General features: G+C 41.7%; 1 protein-coding gene across 1 annotated transcript in view; it reads left to right on the top strand.

Moving 5' to 3' along the window:
• DCC (DCC netrin 1 receptor) overlaps positions 1 to 17682 on the top strand; it is a 927153-nt gene that overhangs the window by 154729 nt on the left and 754742 nt on the right. The window contains exon 3 of the mRNA XM_070736918.1: positions 6191 to 6475. Coding sequence (XP_070593019.1) covers positions 6191 to 6475 — 285 coding nt within the window. The remainder of the gene's footprint in view (positions 1 to 6190; positions 6476 to 17682) is intronic.

Below are 17682 nucleotides of genomic sequence, written 5' to 3'. Positions count from 1 at the left end.
TGGAAGGTACTTTGAAGGTCTTCTAGTTAAATCTCCTGCTTGGGCAAGAGACCCTACATCATTTCAGATAAATGATTGTCCAGGGTTTTTTTTTTGAAAGCCCCCAGTGATGGCGCACCCACAACAGTAACTCTCCCATTGGTTGGATGTTCTCACGGTTAGGAAATACTATCTCCTTGGTTCTCAGTTGCTTCCCTCCTTAGTGTTCTGTCGAGCTCTCTGGTAGAATCCTCCCAAAAATTCACAGGTACAAATTTCAGACACACACACATTTGAAAATTCAAAACAATGTTCTTTAAAATGAAAATTCACTTAAACCAAGCCCTCTTTTGGTATAGCAAAGAGCACTCATCTCCAAACAAACTGGTAATTTGTACAAGTCCCTTATCAGTTCTGTGATACTTATCTTGCAGCTGTGAGGCAATTCACAGTCCTTCTTCTTTCACAAAGTGAAACACACTTTGCCCTGGTTTAGTTTCAAAGCGGGGAAAAATCAGCACCCAAAAGGTCAAAGTCAGTAAAGCAGTCACGAAACACAACAATCAGATAATCCTCCACAATGGCCAAACCCACAGGCTGCTATTTATAGCAGCCTCACTAATTACCACAGCCCCACCCAACCACAGGTGGCCTCATTTTCTTTGATAATAATCTCTCAGTTGTTGTTGCCTATGCATCGCTCTCCGCATGCGTGGCTGTATCATTAACTCTTGTTCTGAATCCAAGGAGGAGCTAGATAATTGATCTCCTTCTGAGCTGTCTGCCACACTCTCCTCCTCCCTGTCACTCATGTCTTCTTGGTCAGAGGAGCCTTCATCAGCAGATTCCACCGGGGGAAAAACAGGCCTGCAGCATGTGGATGTCTCCCCTACATCCACAGTCCTTGGGGCAGGAGCTGGGCCAGAGCTAACCACAGCACTTAGTTAATTTCCATCCATTGTTACATGGCTTTCTTTTTGGTGTTTTGGAAAATAGGGTAGTTTCTAACTTACTTCATGGACATTTTGTTACCTCCTGGTACTGTGCAATGCTAAAAATCCAATTTTTTAAATTATAAAAAATCCAAAAACAATATGGCATCTGCATTCACAGTGCTGTGTACTTTGCTTCTGTGCATGCTCAGAAGAATTTTTTTTAAATAAAAAGATAAAACAAGATGGCGGCACCCACGTGATGTCATCAGCCTGTCGCTATCAGTTCGGGCGAACTGGTGCTATTGGGAAGAACCCACCCCTGGTTGACCTACTCATCTTTGTACTAGCCCCTCAAATATTTCTTTTCATTTTTGGTTTGGGCTAGGGAGATGCAAGAGAGGTGGAATTTCGTACAAGATTCTTTTGATTGTGTAAACTGCCTATAGTCTTTGAAAAAGTACTATGAATGTTTTTTGTACAAGAATGTTTTTGTACAAAAATGTTTTTTGTACAAGATGATAATGATATCATCTTATGATCCTAGGTCTAGAAAGCTTAGAACTACGTCGCCTAAAACACGATCTAAGTATTGCCCACAAGATCATATGACTATTTCAGCTTCAATCGCAACAGCACAAGAGCACGCAACAGATTCAAACTTAATACTAACCGCTCCAAACTTGACTGTAAAAAATATGACTTCAGCAACCGACTTGTCGAAGTGTGGAACTCATTACCTGACTCAGTAGTGTCAACCCCTAACCCCAAACATTTTTCCCTTACACTATTCACGATTGACCTCTCCAGGTTCCTTAGAGGTCAGTAAGGGGCGTGCATAAGTGCACCAGTGTGCCTTCCGTCCCCTGTCCAATTGTCTCTCCTTATCTCATTTATCTTTTCTTCCTTTCAAATATGTTCACCTATACTTTTATATCTTTTCTTCTATTCTTTTCTTTACTTATATTATTACATATCTTTCTCTTCAATGTGTATTATGTATTGGACAAAATAAATAAATACAATAAATAAATATCTTTTCTTGACTGATGGGTGATGTGCCATCTAAATGAGGTTTGTTCTTAGTGAACACAAAACTAGATTATCTTCAGGATAATTTCTACCCACTTTGGTTTTTCAGATTTCTCAATTTTGTACTCATCACTGCTATAATTGAGCCCAGATATTTTGCTTACATATCTTCAAATTTCATCACAGATTTTTTTTTCCTATGGTCCATTGTTACTTTATTGTATTTCTACCCTAGCAGATGGTAATTCTGTGTTTTTTTTCTTCAATGCCTCCAGCAAATAATCTCTGCTGACAAATAATGTTTATCATTATGAAATTTCTTTTAATCTTTACCCCATATTTGTTGTCCTTACCAATACTATCCTTTGACTAGACTGACGAATTGTATTAGATTATTATTTGTTAAAGCACAATTTTGAATATAATGAAATTGGCAGGTTTCACATCATCTGACAGATAAAATCTGGAGAAAAAAATAGGAGAGTGTGGTATATTACATCATCCAATAACACTGCTTCTTTTGGGACCAGATACATTTCTGATGCATTTCTGCAAGCTTTACTTTAATTTATTCTAAAATGGCTATTAAATAATTCCTTAATCCAAATTCTTCCCAATTAAACAAACCAAGCTTCCTCTGCCCCCCAAGAGGATTTGACTTCTTTTATTTTAAGAGCATTTATCAGAAGGATCTTGGATAATTTGTCTCTGATTTTTATGATGATGATTTGTCATGCAGTCAATCACATGTTTAAACTAGATGTTGCATATTGTCTGCTTATAGAGTCCTTTACCAGGATTTGGGCTAGGCAGATGTTCATGTTTTATGATGTTAGAGCAGGGGTCCCCAAACTTTTTACACAGGGTGCCAGTTCACTGTCCCTCAGACTGTTGGAGGGCCGGACTATAAAAAAAACCTATGAACAAATCCCTATGCACACTGCACATACCTTATTTAAAGTAAAAAACAAAATGGGAACAAATACAATATTTAAAATAAAGAAGAAGTAATAAGTAATTAAATAATTAAGTAATTAATAATTAAGTAATAAAGTAATTTATACTTCTTTATTAACAAGTAAATTTAAACTTAAATCAACAAACTCCCTCCATTTCTCCTTCCTTCCTTCCCTCCCTCCCTCCTTCCTCTCCACTTCTCTCTTCCCTCTTCCTTTTCTTTCATTTGTTTCATTTTCCTCTCCCTCGTTCTTTCCCTCCATCATTTTCTCATTTCTCTCTCTCTCTTTACATCTCTCCCTCTTCCTTTTTCCCTCTTTCTCTCTCTCTCTCTTTTTTTCTCTGTCCCTCTCTCTTTCTCTCTCTCTTGCTTTCTTTCTCTCTCTCTCCTCTCTTTCTCTTACTCACTCTCTTTCTAACTCTCCCTCTTTGTATCTCTCACACTGTTGTTGCTCTGCCATAGGGCAGCAGCAGTTTCTCTCCCTAAAGGCGGCAAAGAAAGGGGCCAATTGCAGGCCCGCTTTCCTCCCCGCCTCTTGCCTCTCCACCTCCTCCTTGATCAGCAGCTGACCACGTTGAGTGGACAGGAGATTTTGGAGCTTATTATATCAATTGGTAAAATCTCGTGTGCTGCCGTGGGCCGGTTAAAAGACCTCAGCGGGCCGCTTCCGGCCCACGGGACGTAGTTTGGGGACCGCTGTGTTAGAAGTATTGTTGCTGTTCTGTCCATGCTACACGTTAGTCTGTGTGCAGTTGAACATGCAGTTAAACCCACCTGTCCTCCAATAAAACAGACCATGTGCGTTGAGCTGAATGTTTTATTGAAAGAACAGGATATGGTGAAACTGGGGAAAATAGGGATACTTATAATGAGAACCAAATACAAGAAAGGCAGTATTAAATTACTGCTGAACATAACCATTTAAAAATGCAAGCAATTTAAATCTCACCACCAATGCTCTATGCGTGGGATGTGGGTTCGTCCTTGGATATTATATGCCACAGATCAAGATGAATTCTTAATAATAATAGTATATAAGGTCATGTTGTGGTTCAGGCTGAGTCAGATGAAAGACCAGCTGCGTCTCTGCTGGCTCCATGCCCGGGGGAGGATGAGAGCGAAGAGGAGAGTTCTGGGCAGTTGGACAGGGGAGATTACAGTCAAGAACGTGATGAGGAAGAACGCCCTGGGAGCCCTGGGGAGGGGCTCTCTCAAGCCAGTAGCTTGGAGTCTCTGGAGTCATTGGATAACGAAGCACAAGCTATCATTAGTATGCGACAGAGACACATAGATCAAAGGAGGAATCAATTGAAGAAATATTATCAGCATTGAATGAGGAACACCAGGGGGTTGGGTGTGGTCCTCATTAGCAGAGAAGGGTTTATAAGGCAGGCAAACTCTTTCAGCAGTGTGGAGTGTTATCAGAGTGGAGTTGCTGTTAGCTGCATTGTCTCTCAGAGTTTCTGTTCCTGGCTCGTGGCCCAGCAGTCTCGAAGACCAGTGGGAGGTGTATGTCTGTTATCTACAGCCTCGTCTTTGCATTAAGGATCCTGTGTTTCTGTATGAACAATTGCCTTCAGTTCCAGTGTTTTCCTGATTTGTAAGGACATTTTCTGTTGGCTTCTTTTCTCTTTACCATTATAAAACTGTGTTTGGATTCTACCGGTGTGTCTGGCTTATCTTTTTGGGTTGGTCATAGCTTCCGGAGTGACCCAGACAGAACAGGTCATATGTTGGGTTCCTCCTAGTTTGAACCATTTCTACGGAAACGGTATGAACTTGGTAGCCTGGGTCCCTAGAACTGGCAGTGACCCAGGCCTGCCATGCTCCCAAACTGGCTCTCTTAGGGACACTATAGGTGCCACCATCTTGTTTTTTGCTTCTGTGCAAATGCAGAAACTATTTTTGTCCCTCCGGCCACTAGATGGGGCTAGAGAACAACAACAATATATAAAAGTTATATGCTGGGGCATGACAGTTGCAGGATGTAAGCCATTATGAGTAAAGCTGTCTTTTGTATTTGAGTGATTTGTCAATGCCAGTGATGCTCAAGTGATGCTCCAGTTGTTTTGGGGGTGATTATTTTATTTATTAAATTTGCTTGCTGCCTATCTTGCTTCAAGACAAATATGAGCAGCATACAGCCTCAAAATAAAGACACACACACACACACACACACACACACACATGAAATCACACTAAGATCATAATGAAAGTACAAATCACAATTAAAAATAAAAGGTGAAGATGTAAGAAACAGCAGAATGTAAGTGTGGAGAGGTGGGAGTTCCTATTAATCGATCAACCACTTCTAGTGTGATAGTCTCTCAACGTTGAGAAAATATATCACACAAAATAAATGATCTGGTTTTAACCTGGGACTTTAATGGTTTTTAGTTGAATTATATCTTAAAGAATGGCATTATCACAAAATCTCAGTTGAAAGGCTGAATATTACTTTATTACTATACTAATATGTGAAAATAATTTCTGGCTGAAACTTTCAGGTACGAAGAATCAGGACCACCACACCCAATTAATTTCCAATTAAATTGATTTATTGCTCATGAATATACACAATAATTTAGTCAACTCTTGGTCAGCATTAAATTGGTGCTAGATAGGAGTTAATGGAATTCAAGAGGGGCTAGTCTTGGATCCTTTGTGGCAGCATAATGATTCCAGATTAATTTCTCTCTTTACTCTCTCCCTCTGGTTATGTCTTGTCTTCTTCTATCAGAAGGCAATTAACTAAATTTCCAAAACAACAAATAAAAATAAAGAATGTTTTATAATATTACTATAATATTATAATATATTTTATAAATTCTGTGTACATTCATGTTGTAAGCTGTCCCAAACTATGTCATGGTGAAATGGCTGGTATATAATTTTAATAAATAAATAAGATATTTATTGATTGATTTGTTTGTTTGTTTGTTTGTTTATTTATTTAGTTGTTATTTAGTTATTTAGTTATTTAGTTATTTAGTTATGTAGTTATCTAGTTATCTAGTTATCTAGTTATCTAGTTATCTAGTTATCTAGTTATCTAGTTATCTAGTTATTTAATTATTTAGTTATTGTTAGCGTTGAAAGGGACCATGCAGGTCATCAAGTCCAACCCCCTGCCTGAGCAGGAACCCTATAGCACACCAGTCAAGTGGCAGTTCAATCTCCTCTTTAAAATGTCCAGAGTATTGGAGTTCACAACGTGTATTTTTGTGCATATGTGTATCTTTTAGATTTACATTCTTCCTTAATTTTAATTATCTTTTCTTTTCTGCAGGTCCACTGAGGTTTCTGTCCCAGACAGACTCTGTTACAGCATTTGCAGGTGACACCATTTTATTAAAGTGCGAAGTTGTAGGTGAACCTATGCCTACAGTCCACTGGCAGAGGAACCAAGAAGATCTACTTCTGAATCCTGGTGACACTCGAGTAGCCATTTTGCCTTCTGGATCTTTACAAATCAGTCGGATTCAAGTAGGGGACAGTGGGATCTATAGATGCCTTGCCAAAAATCCTGCTAGTTCAAGAACTGGAAATGAAGCGGAAGTACGAGTTTTATCAGGTAAGGTTATGTGTTACTCTTAATTCTTTCCCTGTTTTATGGAAAAATTCGCCACGATTCTGCTCTTTCCTCTCTGCATGACTGCCCTTCAGGCACTTGAAGTAAGGGTTCGTGCAGTTTTATCTTCCCAAGGCTAAACATACCTAGTAACCATAGTTCCCTCTAAGCTGAGCAGTGAGCAATCGCTCACTTAAAAATCATCATCAACTCAGAGTTTTCCAAACCTGCCCAGAAGCCGAGAGGGAAAGAGTGAGAGGGAAGGAGAGAGAGAGGAAGAGAGAGAAACAGATAGAAAAAAGAGAGGAAGGAAAAGAGAAAAAAAATGGGAGTAAGGAAGAGAGAAAGAAAATCAAAATCTAGTTTGAAACTAGCTCAACTATTTAAGTGGCATTTTGATATTGATAGAGTTGCCCTATGATGAGCTCACTGTTATAGACACACAGTACAGTATTTTATTTTGAAATTCTCTGAGGCAAAACAGGGTTGTTTGTTTGTTTGTTTGTTTGTTTGTTTCTTTCTTTCTTTCTTTCTTTCTTTCTTTCTTTCTTTCTTTCTTTCTTTGTCTGCCTGCCTGCCTGCCTGCCTGCCTGCCTGCCTGCCTGCCTGCCTGCCTGCCTGCCTGCCTGCCTGCCTGCCTGCCTGCCTATCTATCTATCTATCTATCTATCTATCTATCTATCTATCTATCTATCTATCTATCTATTTATTATTTCTGTGCCGCCCAGTCCCAAAGGGACTGCCGTTCAAACACTATACTTTTCCGCCCACCCCCCCCAAAAAAAATTAGAGGGAACACTGCTAGTAACTCCAGCCATTCGTCATAACAATTTCTTTCATTATCATCTTGCTTGCTCATTTGTCCCTAATAACAGGATAATAGAGTTGGGAGGACTTTGGAGGTCTTGCAATCCAACCCCCAGCTCAAACAGGAGGCCCTATACCAGGGGTTTCAAATTCAAGGCCCATGAGCTGGATGCAGCCTGGAGGGTGCTTAGATTTGGCAAATTTATTTTATTTATTTATTATTTGGATTTGTATGCCGCCCCTCTCCAAATGGGGCCAACCTGGAAATGGTGATGATATGTCGGAAGAAAGGCCCAAGAGGCCAGTTTGCAGTAACGATGGTTTATTAACGATCAGTAAACAGAACAGAGAAAATCCCCTTTGACAGGTTATTTATACTCTCAACTAACTAACAGGACAACCAACCATAGAGCAGTAACGATCCCGCGCAAACAAAGCTTCCCAACAACAACCAATAGCTTAAGGGGAAAGGTTTACCCAATCAGGAGATACATAACAAGTGAAGGACCAGCCTGCGGTGGCCTCTGCAAGCAAAAATGGAACTAAGGCCATGTGTGTCCCTTCCAAGCTCTGTTTTCATTGGTGGAGGGTTGCAGGAGGCCGTTGCAGCTGAAAATGGAGCTTGGGAACCCATTTTTGCTAGCAGAGCACTCCTGCCACCACAGGTGCCTATGACATGAATGACATAGAGCTGGCCATGCCCACCCTGATCACACCTACCAAAGTCCTCTAAGGTTGAACACAACCCTGATGCAGCCCTCAATGAAATCGACATTTGACACCTCTACCCTATACCATTCTAGAAACATAGAAACATAGAAGATTGACGGCAGAAAAAGACCTCATGGTCCATCTAGTCTGCCCTTATACTATTTTCTGTGTTTTATCTTAGGATGGATATATGTTTATCCCAGGCATGTTTAAATTCGGTTACTGTGGATTTACCAACCACGTCTGCTGGAAGTTTGTTCCAAGGATCTACTACTCTTTCAGTAAAATAATATTTTCTCATATACAGCTAATTATGTCACTCCTTCTTCTCACAAAACTAGACACTAGGGGTGAAATGCTCCTGTGCCTGTCAGTCATCAGGGAGCCAGTCACGAAAGCAGCATGAGGTTCCTCCCACCTGCCCAGACACTGCTGTTTGTGTTCTTTTACCCTCTGCACATCCACAGAACACTTTGGCATGCGCAGAGGGTAAAAAACCCCAAATGATGGTGTCCTGCTCCCCGACAACCAACAGGCGCAATTGAACTGGAAGCATTTCACTCCAGACATACAATCATGTATCAATGCTTAAAATGCAGTGCCTGGAACTGGATCGGTCTTCTTAATCTTCTTGAGCAATTTTTCGTAACCTTGGCAACTTTAAGAAGTATAAACCTCAGCTGCCAGACTCCACACATCTTAATGTTGCCAAGTTTGAAAAACACTGCTCAGTGTGAATAGTTTTCTAAACTACCAGGCATTACAATGTTATGTACTTGAGAGCTGAGTAAATTAATATCTGTTTTTTAAGTAGATATACAAAGGGCCTCAGTCCCCTTTGTGGCTAAATTTCTATGAGAAGTATCAAATTAATGCCCTTCACATTTAACAAGCATTTTGTATTGAAATTATTATCAGCAGATATGCTCATTTTGTGCCAAAAATCAGGAGTATGGTAGCACCAGGGGTGGGCAGCAGGGGGGATGGGGTGGAACACAGTTCCACCAGCTGAAATGAAGCTGCGCGCCTAGCTCCAGCTGATTGGCGGCAGTCACTTCTGGGATTACCAGTTTTGGCTGGTCTCTCCTTTTTTTCCCTGCTGCTGCTACTGCTGCGTCTGTGCTCCTTGCTTTTTCCTTCTTTCCTCCTTCCTGGCCTTGGACGAGCTTCCTTCTCTCCTGCCTGGCTCCCCTTCAGCCTCATGTAGCCACCTCCCGAGGCCAGGAAGGAAGAAAGAGGAAAAAAGAGAAGAGTGCGCAGCAGCAGCAGCAGAGAAAAAAAGGAGAGCCAAGCCAAGCCGCATCATAGTGGTCTGGGCTGCAGTTTTTCCCCCTTGATATTATTATTATTATTATTATTATTATTATTATTATTATTATTATTATTATTATTATCAACAACAACAAAACAATAACAATAACAATAACAATAATAATAATAATAATAATAATAATAATAATAATAATAATAATGATAGAAACATAGAAGACTGACGGCAGAAAAAGACCTCATGATCCATGTAGTCTGCCCTTATACTATTTCCTGTATTTTATCTTAGGATGGATATATGTTTATCCCAGGCATGTTTAAATTCAGTTACTGTGAATTTATCAACCACGTCTGCTGGAAGTTTGTTCCAAGGATCTACTACTCTTTCAATAAAATGATATTTTCTCATGTTGCTTTTGATCTTTCTCCCAACTAACTTAATAATAATAATAATAATAATAATAATAATAATAATAGTTGTTTTGTTGTTGTTGTTTTTATATTATTATTATTATTATTATTATTATTATTATTATTATTATTATTATTATTATTATATTTATATGCCGTCCCTCTCCGAAGACTCACTCTGCTTGCAGCTGAGATGAAAAGGCATTGTGTGACAATAATAACCTTGTAACTCTCCCTCGACTTTCCGATATTTTTAAATCTCTCTCCCTCCCATCCTCCTCCTCCTCAGAAAGAGGCATGGAGACCAGCACCGGCAGGAGTTGCAGGGGGCCCTTTTCCTTCCCCCTCTTTTCTCAAGAGCCTATCAGCACCCATTTGCCTAGCTTCCCAGTCCCCCCAGCGAGCGACACTGGTGAGGTTGTAAGTTGAGGACTTAACAGTTCACTTGAACAATGACGATCGTTCAAGCCACTCCCACCTGGTCACATGGCTGTCAAGCCACTCCTACCAAGTCACATGACCATCAAGCCACACCCACATAATAAGCCACACCCACAGTGTGGCAGTAAAAATTTTGGCTGCCCATTACTGCCCTTTGTGACTAACATGTTTTGTTTAAAGGCACAAGCTTTTGTAAGCTACTGTGGGTTCCTTCGGTCAACAATGCACCAATGGAAACATGACTTTTCTAGAAAAATGAATCACAAGAAACTGGCTTTATTTTTTTAAAAAAATTAAAAAGAAAGTGATATTTTCAACGTCAATCTTTTGATTTGTCATGTGATGTTATGCATTGATTCTGGATGAATGTATACGGCATTAATTGCAATTATGTTTCAATCTGTGTCCATTGGTGAACGATGCAAAAATATTATGTATTTTCTAGTAAAGTGATACAAAAAGTGCACTAACATATGCAAAATTGACTCAAGGCAGAAATAGATTGATTCATTTAGCTCCCGCAAGTGATGCTTTGAGCTACTTCACATTCCTGTTGAGAACCAGCGCATAAAGAACACCACAATCTATTTGGTGGAGATAAGTGTGGAACGTATTATTTCTCAATGTACAAGATAATGTGCAATTACAAAGTGTTTAGATATACATTATGCAGCACGTTATTGCTGAATGTCCCGTATGCAGTGGCTTAATTCTGCGTTGAAAAATGTTCTCATTATGACAGCTACTTTTTAAAAACTGTCCTTGCTTGGCAGTTGCTTCATTTTATTTGCTAACAGTTAGTTGTGGTTTTTACTTCTGTTTTAACTATCAGTGAGTTTCGTTGTTTGGGTTTTATTTTGCATTTTATAAATTACTTTCTTTTGGGAGTGCAACTTCAGCAGTAAAAATGCCCTGCATAAACAGATTTTTGAAATTAGAGTAGATAACAATCCATATATAGCAGATGTAGAACTCTACAACAAAAAACACACATTACTTTTTTTAGGGTACCAAGTTTATTCTTATATAGAACTACAGAATATACAACTTTCAAAGATAGTGGTACCTCTACCTAAGAACACCTCTACTTATGAACTTTTCTAGATTTTTTTCTAGAACCGGGTGTTTAAGATTTTTTTGCCTCTTCTCAAGAATCATTTTCCACTTACAAACCCGAGCCTCTGAAACTGTAACCGGAAAAGGAAGGGAGAAGCCTCCATGGGGCCTCTCTAGGAATCTCTTGGGAGGAAACAGGGCCAGAAAAGATGGGGAGAAGCCTCCGTGGGGCCTCTCTAGGAATCTCCTGGGAGAAAACAGGGCCTCCACCCTCCCTGTGGTTTCTCCAATCACATTATTTGCTTTTACATTGATTCCTATAGGAAAAATTGCTTCTTCTTACAAACGTTTCTACTTAAGAACCTGGTCACAGAATGAATTAAGTTCATAAGTAGAGGTACCACTGTATTTTGTATTGTGTGTGTAGGTGTTTGCTTGAGTTGCTTGAAATGCTTCAAGTTAGAAACATAGAAACATAGAAGATGGACGGCAGAAAAAGACCTCATGGTCCATCTTCTCTGCCCTTATGCTATTTCCTGTATTTTATCTTAGGATGGATATCTGTTTTCCCAGGCATGTTTAAATTCTGTTATTGTGGATTTACCAAGCACGTCTGCTGGAAGATTGTTCCAAGCATCTACTACTCTTTCAGTAAAAAAGTTGAAACAAAAAAATAAATGATCGGTGTAGTGAGTGGTGGTTAAAAGCACAGGTGGGATTCAAAAATTTTAGTAATGTTTTCTCTGCCTGATTGCTGGATGGGTATGGCCATGGTGGGTATAGTCTAGTCAACCTCCTGCACTACAATGGGTGGCGACGTTTTGGCCCTCCCCAGACTCCGAAGGCCATCCGAACTGGAAATGGGCCCATTTCTGGCTTTCTGGAACTTCCAGGAGTCCCATTTGTCACCCTGCCTGGGCTCTGAAGACTTTCCTTAAGCCTCTTGGAGGTCAAAAACAGCCTCTCCCAGGCTCCGGAGGCTCTCTGAAAGCAGGAAATGGGCTCATTTCCAGCCTTCCAAAACCTCAGGAAGGCTCATTTTTCACCTTCCCCAGGCCTCTGTGCCTACCCTACACATACCTGGCATCCAAAGTGGGCCAAGTGGAGACACCTGGGAGGGGAGGGGCAGGCCACCAGTGGGATTTGGGGGTTTGCTGAACCTTGCAGAATCTTTGCTAGAGGATCACCTGGAGCAGTCCATTCCTGGTTAGAAGAGGTTATTTATCAGCTAGTTTATTATTGGGTTCTCTGATTGGATGTCTCCAGATTGTGGTTGATCCTTCGATCTGGAGTGAGCGTGGGACCATCTGCATGAAGAGTCTTAGCATAGTTCCCAAACTCTCTCTCTCTCTCTCTCTCTCTCTCTCACACACACACACACACACACACACACACAGTAGACCACAGCCTCTTCCAGACTTGAAATACTGAAATTAGACAATTTACAACTACGTCGCCTCCAAACTGATCTAACCATAGTTCACAAAATCATATACCAAAAAGTCCTTCCTGTAAATGACTTCAATTCAACCACCACAACACACGAGCACATAATAGATTCAAACTAAATTTAAACCGCTCCAAACTCGACTGCAGAAAATACGACTTCAGCAATTGAGTGATCAATGCCTGGAATTCACTACCTGGCTCTGTGGTTTCTTCCCCAAACCACAAAATCTTCAATCTTCAATTGTCTACAGTTGACCTCCCCCCTTTTCTAAGAGGTCTGTAAAGGGTATGCATAAGCGCACCGTCCCTTTCCTACTGTCCTCTTTTATCATTACTTTCTGTTATGTTTATATAAACTACTATCCTATACTTGATTGATAAATAAGTAAAATCAATAAATAAAATCAATAAATAAGTTTTTGCTTCAGATTGTGAGTTACCTGGATGAATGTCTATGGAGATTCTCAATCATCCAGTAATGGTTGTCTCAATGATGAACTGATAAAACCTCTTGGGTGAGAAGTGCAACATCTTATTCCTCAAATGAGGGAGAAAAAACCACATAGTCCAGTTTTATTTTGAAAAAGCACCTTTGAGAGATTTATTTTATTTATCTGTCTGTCTGTCTGTCTGTCTGTCTGTCTGTCTGTCTGTCTGTCTGTCTGTCTGTCGGTCGGTCGGTCGGTCGGTCGGTCGGTCTGTCTGTCTGTCTGTCTGTCTGTCTGTCTGTCTGTCTATCTATCTATCTATCTATCATCTATCTATCTATCTATCTATCTATCTATCTATCTATCATCTATCTGTCTGTCTGTCTGTCTGTCTGTCTGTCTGTCTGTCTGTCTGTCTGTCTGTCTGTCTATCTATCTATCTATCTATCATCTATCTATCTATCTATCTATCTATCTATCTATCTATCATCTATCTGTCTGTCTGTCTGTCTGTCTGTCTGTCTGTCTGTCTGTCTGTCTGTCTGTCTGTCTATCTATCTATCTATCTATCTATCTATTTATTGGATTTATATGCCGCCCGTCTCCGAAAACTCGGGGCGGCTAACAGCAGTCATAAATAATGTACAATAATAATCCAATACTAAAAGCGAATTAAAAACCCCTTAATATAAAAAACCAAACATACATACAAACATACCATGCATACAATTGTAAAGGCCTAGGGGGAGAAGGAATCTTAATTCCCCCATGCCTGGCGGCAGAGGTGGGTTTTAAGTAGCTTACAAAAGGCAAGGAGGGTGGGGGAAATTCTAATCTCTGGGGGGGAGTTGGTTCCAGAGGGCTGGGGCCGCTACAGAGAAGGCTCTTCCCCTGGGTCCTGCAGATTACCTGCATTTTACTCACCCTCCTTAACTCCATCCTACTCACATTTGTAACAATGTGCTCAATTATTCTTGAGCAAGAAAATGACAATATGGATGTGCGCTCAACCTCCATGAGGTGACAGGTTTGTGATGAAGATGAACGGCCTATAACAGTGATGGTGAACCTATGGCACAAGTGCCACAGGGGGCACAGAGAGCCATATCTGCTGCCCTAGCTCAGCTCCAGTGTGCATATGTGTGCTGGCCATCTGATTTTTGGTTTCAGCAGAGGCTCTGGGAGGGCATTTTTGGCTTCCAGAGAGCTTCCGGGAGGGATGGGAGAGGGCATTTTTAATCTCCCATGGCTCCAGGGAAGCCTTCAGAGCCTGGAAAAGGTGAAACACAAGCCAAACCGCACATACGAACTGAATAAACAATCTCTCTCTGCTAACCCACACTCAGTAAAAGACCTTGGAATACTAATATCGAATGACCTAAGTGCTAAAGCCCACTGCAACAATATCGCCAAAAAGGCTTCTAGAGTTGTTAACCTGATCCTACGTAGCTTCTGCTCCGGCAATCTCACACTACTGACTAGAGCCTACAAAACTTTTGCCAGACCCATCTTAGACTACTGCTCATCTGTCTGGAACCCATACCACATCTCAGACATCAACACCCTTGAAAATGTCCAAAGATATTTCACCAGATATTTCAAAGATATTTCACTCCTCCACTCAAAACAGAATATCCTACGAAAACAGACTAACAATCCTGCGCCTAGAAAGCCTAGAACTATGGCGCCTAAAACACGATTTGACTATTGCCCACAAGATCATATGCTGCAACATCCTACCGGTCAATGACTATTTCAGCTTCAACCGCAATAACACAAGAGCACGCAACAGAATCAAAATACGAACCGCTCCAAACTTGACTGTAAAAAATATGATTTCAACAATCGAGTTATCGAAGCGTGGAACTCATTACCGGACTCAATTGTGTCAACCCCTAACCCCCAACACTTCTCCCTTAGACTCTCCACGATTGACCTCTCCAGGTTCCTAAGAGGCCAGTAAGGGGCATACATAAGTGCACTGGTGTGCCTTTCGTCCCCTGTTCAATTGTCTTTCCTCTCTTTCACCTATCATATATATTCTCTTCCTTTCATATATCCTGTCCTCTAAGTTCACTTTTACCCTTATATACATTACCACATGTCTATTTTCTTCCTATGTATTTGTGTATTGGACAAATGAATAAATAAAAAAATTAAAATAAAATAAATAAACTATTGGGCCCACCAGAAATTTGAAAACAGGCTGTTTCCAGCCTCCAGGGAGCCTCCAGGGGCTGGGAGAAGCTGTTTTCGACCTCCCCATGCATTGAATTATGGGTGTGGGCACTTGCACATGCGCAATAGCGGGCACACATGCTCTTTTGGCACCCAAGGAAAAAAAGGTTCGCCATCACTGTCCTAGAAGCTGAAAACATCATTGCATACTAAACATTGCCCCGGAAGCGGAGTAAAGACGCTGAGACAGTGTATGGGTTAAATATAGGGTCACTTTATTAAATTAGCATAAATTTAAATAACATAACTTTAAATACGTAAATTTAAATATTTAAATAATTCAAATTCAACTGTAAATAAAGGACCTGCAGAGGCCAAAAACTAACGGGGCGGAAATTTCTGTCAAAACCTTCCTGGGCAACTTATTGGGCATAACTCCTTGCTGAACTAGGTGAAGGTAGCCACCTTCACCTGGATTCGAGCCACGCCCTTCATCGTGTGGGAGGAGCTCACCCTCCAATCCCCGAGGGCAATTGGATTCAGTGAGTTTCATGGGCATCCTCTCTCCAACCCCCAAAGTTGTACCAAGCTATAGTTCATGGAGAGAGGCGGTCCATCATCCTTTTAAAAGATGCCCAAAAGGAGCATGCACAGTTGCTCCTACTGCCCATTTCCTCCCGTAACCTGCCAAACCCCAGTGACCAGAGGGAAGCCAAATTAATCAAATATCTAGATGGCACCGCACCCCCTAACCAGTCCATCCATACCATGAGTGTGGAATAGGCGAAAAAACGGCCGCCTCTAAAGGGGAAGCTGCAAAAAAATCCTATTCGGCCCTGAAGCGACCTCTTCGAGACACACTGTAAGATAGCGGAGGGCGGGCAGGTGTTCGCTTCGGGATGCAGCCGGGCAAGGAGGAGGTCCTGTTCGGACCACCCTTAAATAGGGTGATCCAGGACCTCCCCCCCGAGCCCGGCATGTAGCGTTTGTTTATTTATTTATTCATTCATTCATTCATTCATTCATTCATTCATTCATTCATTTATTTATTTATTTATTTATTAGATTTGTATGCCGCCCCTCTCCGAAGACTCGGGGCGGCTAACAACAGTAATAAAACAATGTACAATAATAATCCAATAAATACTAAAAATGATTTAAAACCCCCCCATTAATATAAAAAACCAAACATACATACAGATATACCACACAGGAAATTGTAAAGGCCCAGGGGGAAAGAGCATCTCAATTCCCCCATGCCTGGCAGCAGAGGTGGGTTTTAAGGAGCTTACGAAAGGCAAGGAGGGTGGGGGCAATTCTAATATCTGGGGGGAGTTGGTTCCAGAGGGCCGGGGCTGCCACAGAGAAGGCTCTTCCCCTGGGTCCCACCAAGCGGCATTGTTTAGTTGACGGGACCCAGAGAAGACCCACTCTGTGGGACCTAACCGGTTGCTGGGATTCGTGCAGCGTGCTGGTTGGCGCGCTGCGAGAAGCCAAACTTCTGGTTTCGCTGGAAACCGGAAGTTCGGAGCTCCGCGGAGCTTCCACCAGCGTCCCCCGGCTCCGGAGGCAATTTCGGCCGGCGGTTAAAGCAGCCGGCCGTGCATTTCTTCAAAACATATTAGTTGCAATTGCAATATTGGAAGTTGAAATGGACACTTGTGTACTTTCCGAAGATCCAAGAGAAAGAGAACCAAACAAAGACAACCAAGGCAAAAAATTCACAGCTGACATTCAGACTGCCTAGACCCAGGTTACGAGTCTGAAAGGGCATATCTATTAGCAACACAAAATATTGTGATGCACACTCATCTCGTTGTTTACAAGTTGGAGGGCACAATGGAAATACAGTGATCCCTCGATTTTCGCGATCTCGATCTTCGCGAAACGCTATATTGCGATTTTTCAAAAAATATTAATTAAAAATATTTTCCCACCCGATGACGTCACTCTCTTCCTTTCTCATGTTTCTTTCTCTCTCTCTTTCTCTATCTTGCTTCTTCCTCTCTCACACTCTCTTCCTCCCTCTCTCATCTCTTTCTTTCCTTCTCTCTCTTTCTCTATCTCTCCCCCTCTTGCTCTCGAGCGGCGCGTGGGTGGCGGGGAAGACCCAGGGAAGGTTCCTTCGGCCGCCCAGCAGCTGATCTGCTCGGCAGCGCCGCAGCAGCGAGGAGCCGAAGATCCGGGTTTCCCCTTTGCGTGGGCGGCGGGGAAACCCGGATCTTCGGCTCCTCGCTGCTGCGGCGCTGCCGAACAGATCAGCTGCTGGGCGGCTGAAGGAACCTTCCCTGGGTCTTCCCCGCCGCCCACGCAAAGGGGAAACCCTGATCTTCGGCTCCTCGCTGCTGCGGCGCTGCTGAGCAGATCAGCTGCTGGGTGGCCGAAGGAACCTTCCCTGGGTCTTCCCAGGTGCGGAAGTAAAAACACCATCTGCGCATGCGCGGCCATGGAAAAAAAGGG

Source organism: Erythrolamprus reginae, chromosome 2, assembly GCF_031021105.1.
Source record: "Erythrolamprus reginae isolate rEryReg1 chromosome 2, rEryReg1.hap1, whole genome shotgun sequence".
Lineage (NCBI taxonomy): Eukaryota > Metazoa > Chordata > Lepidosauria > Squamata > Dipsadidae > Erythrolamprus > Erythrolamprus reginae.
Note: the sequence above shows the minus strand (reverse complement) of the source record. Positions and strands in the feature narration are given on the sequence as shown.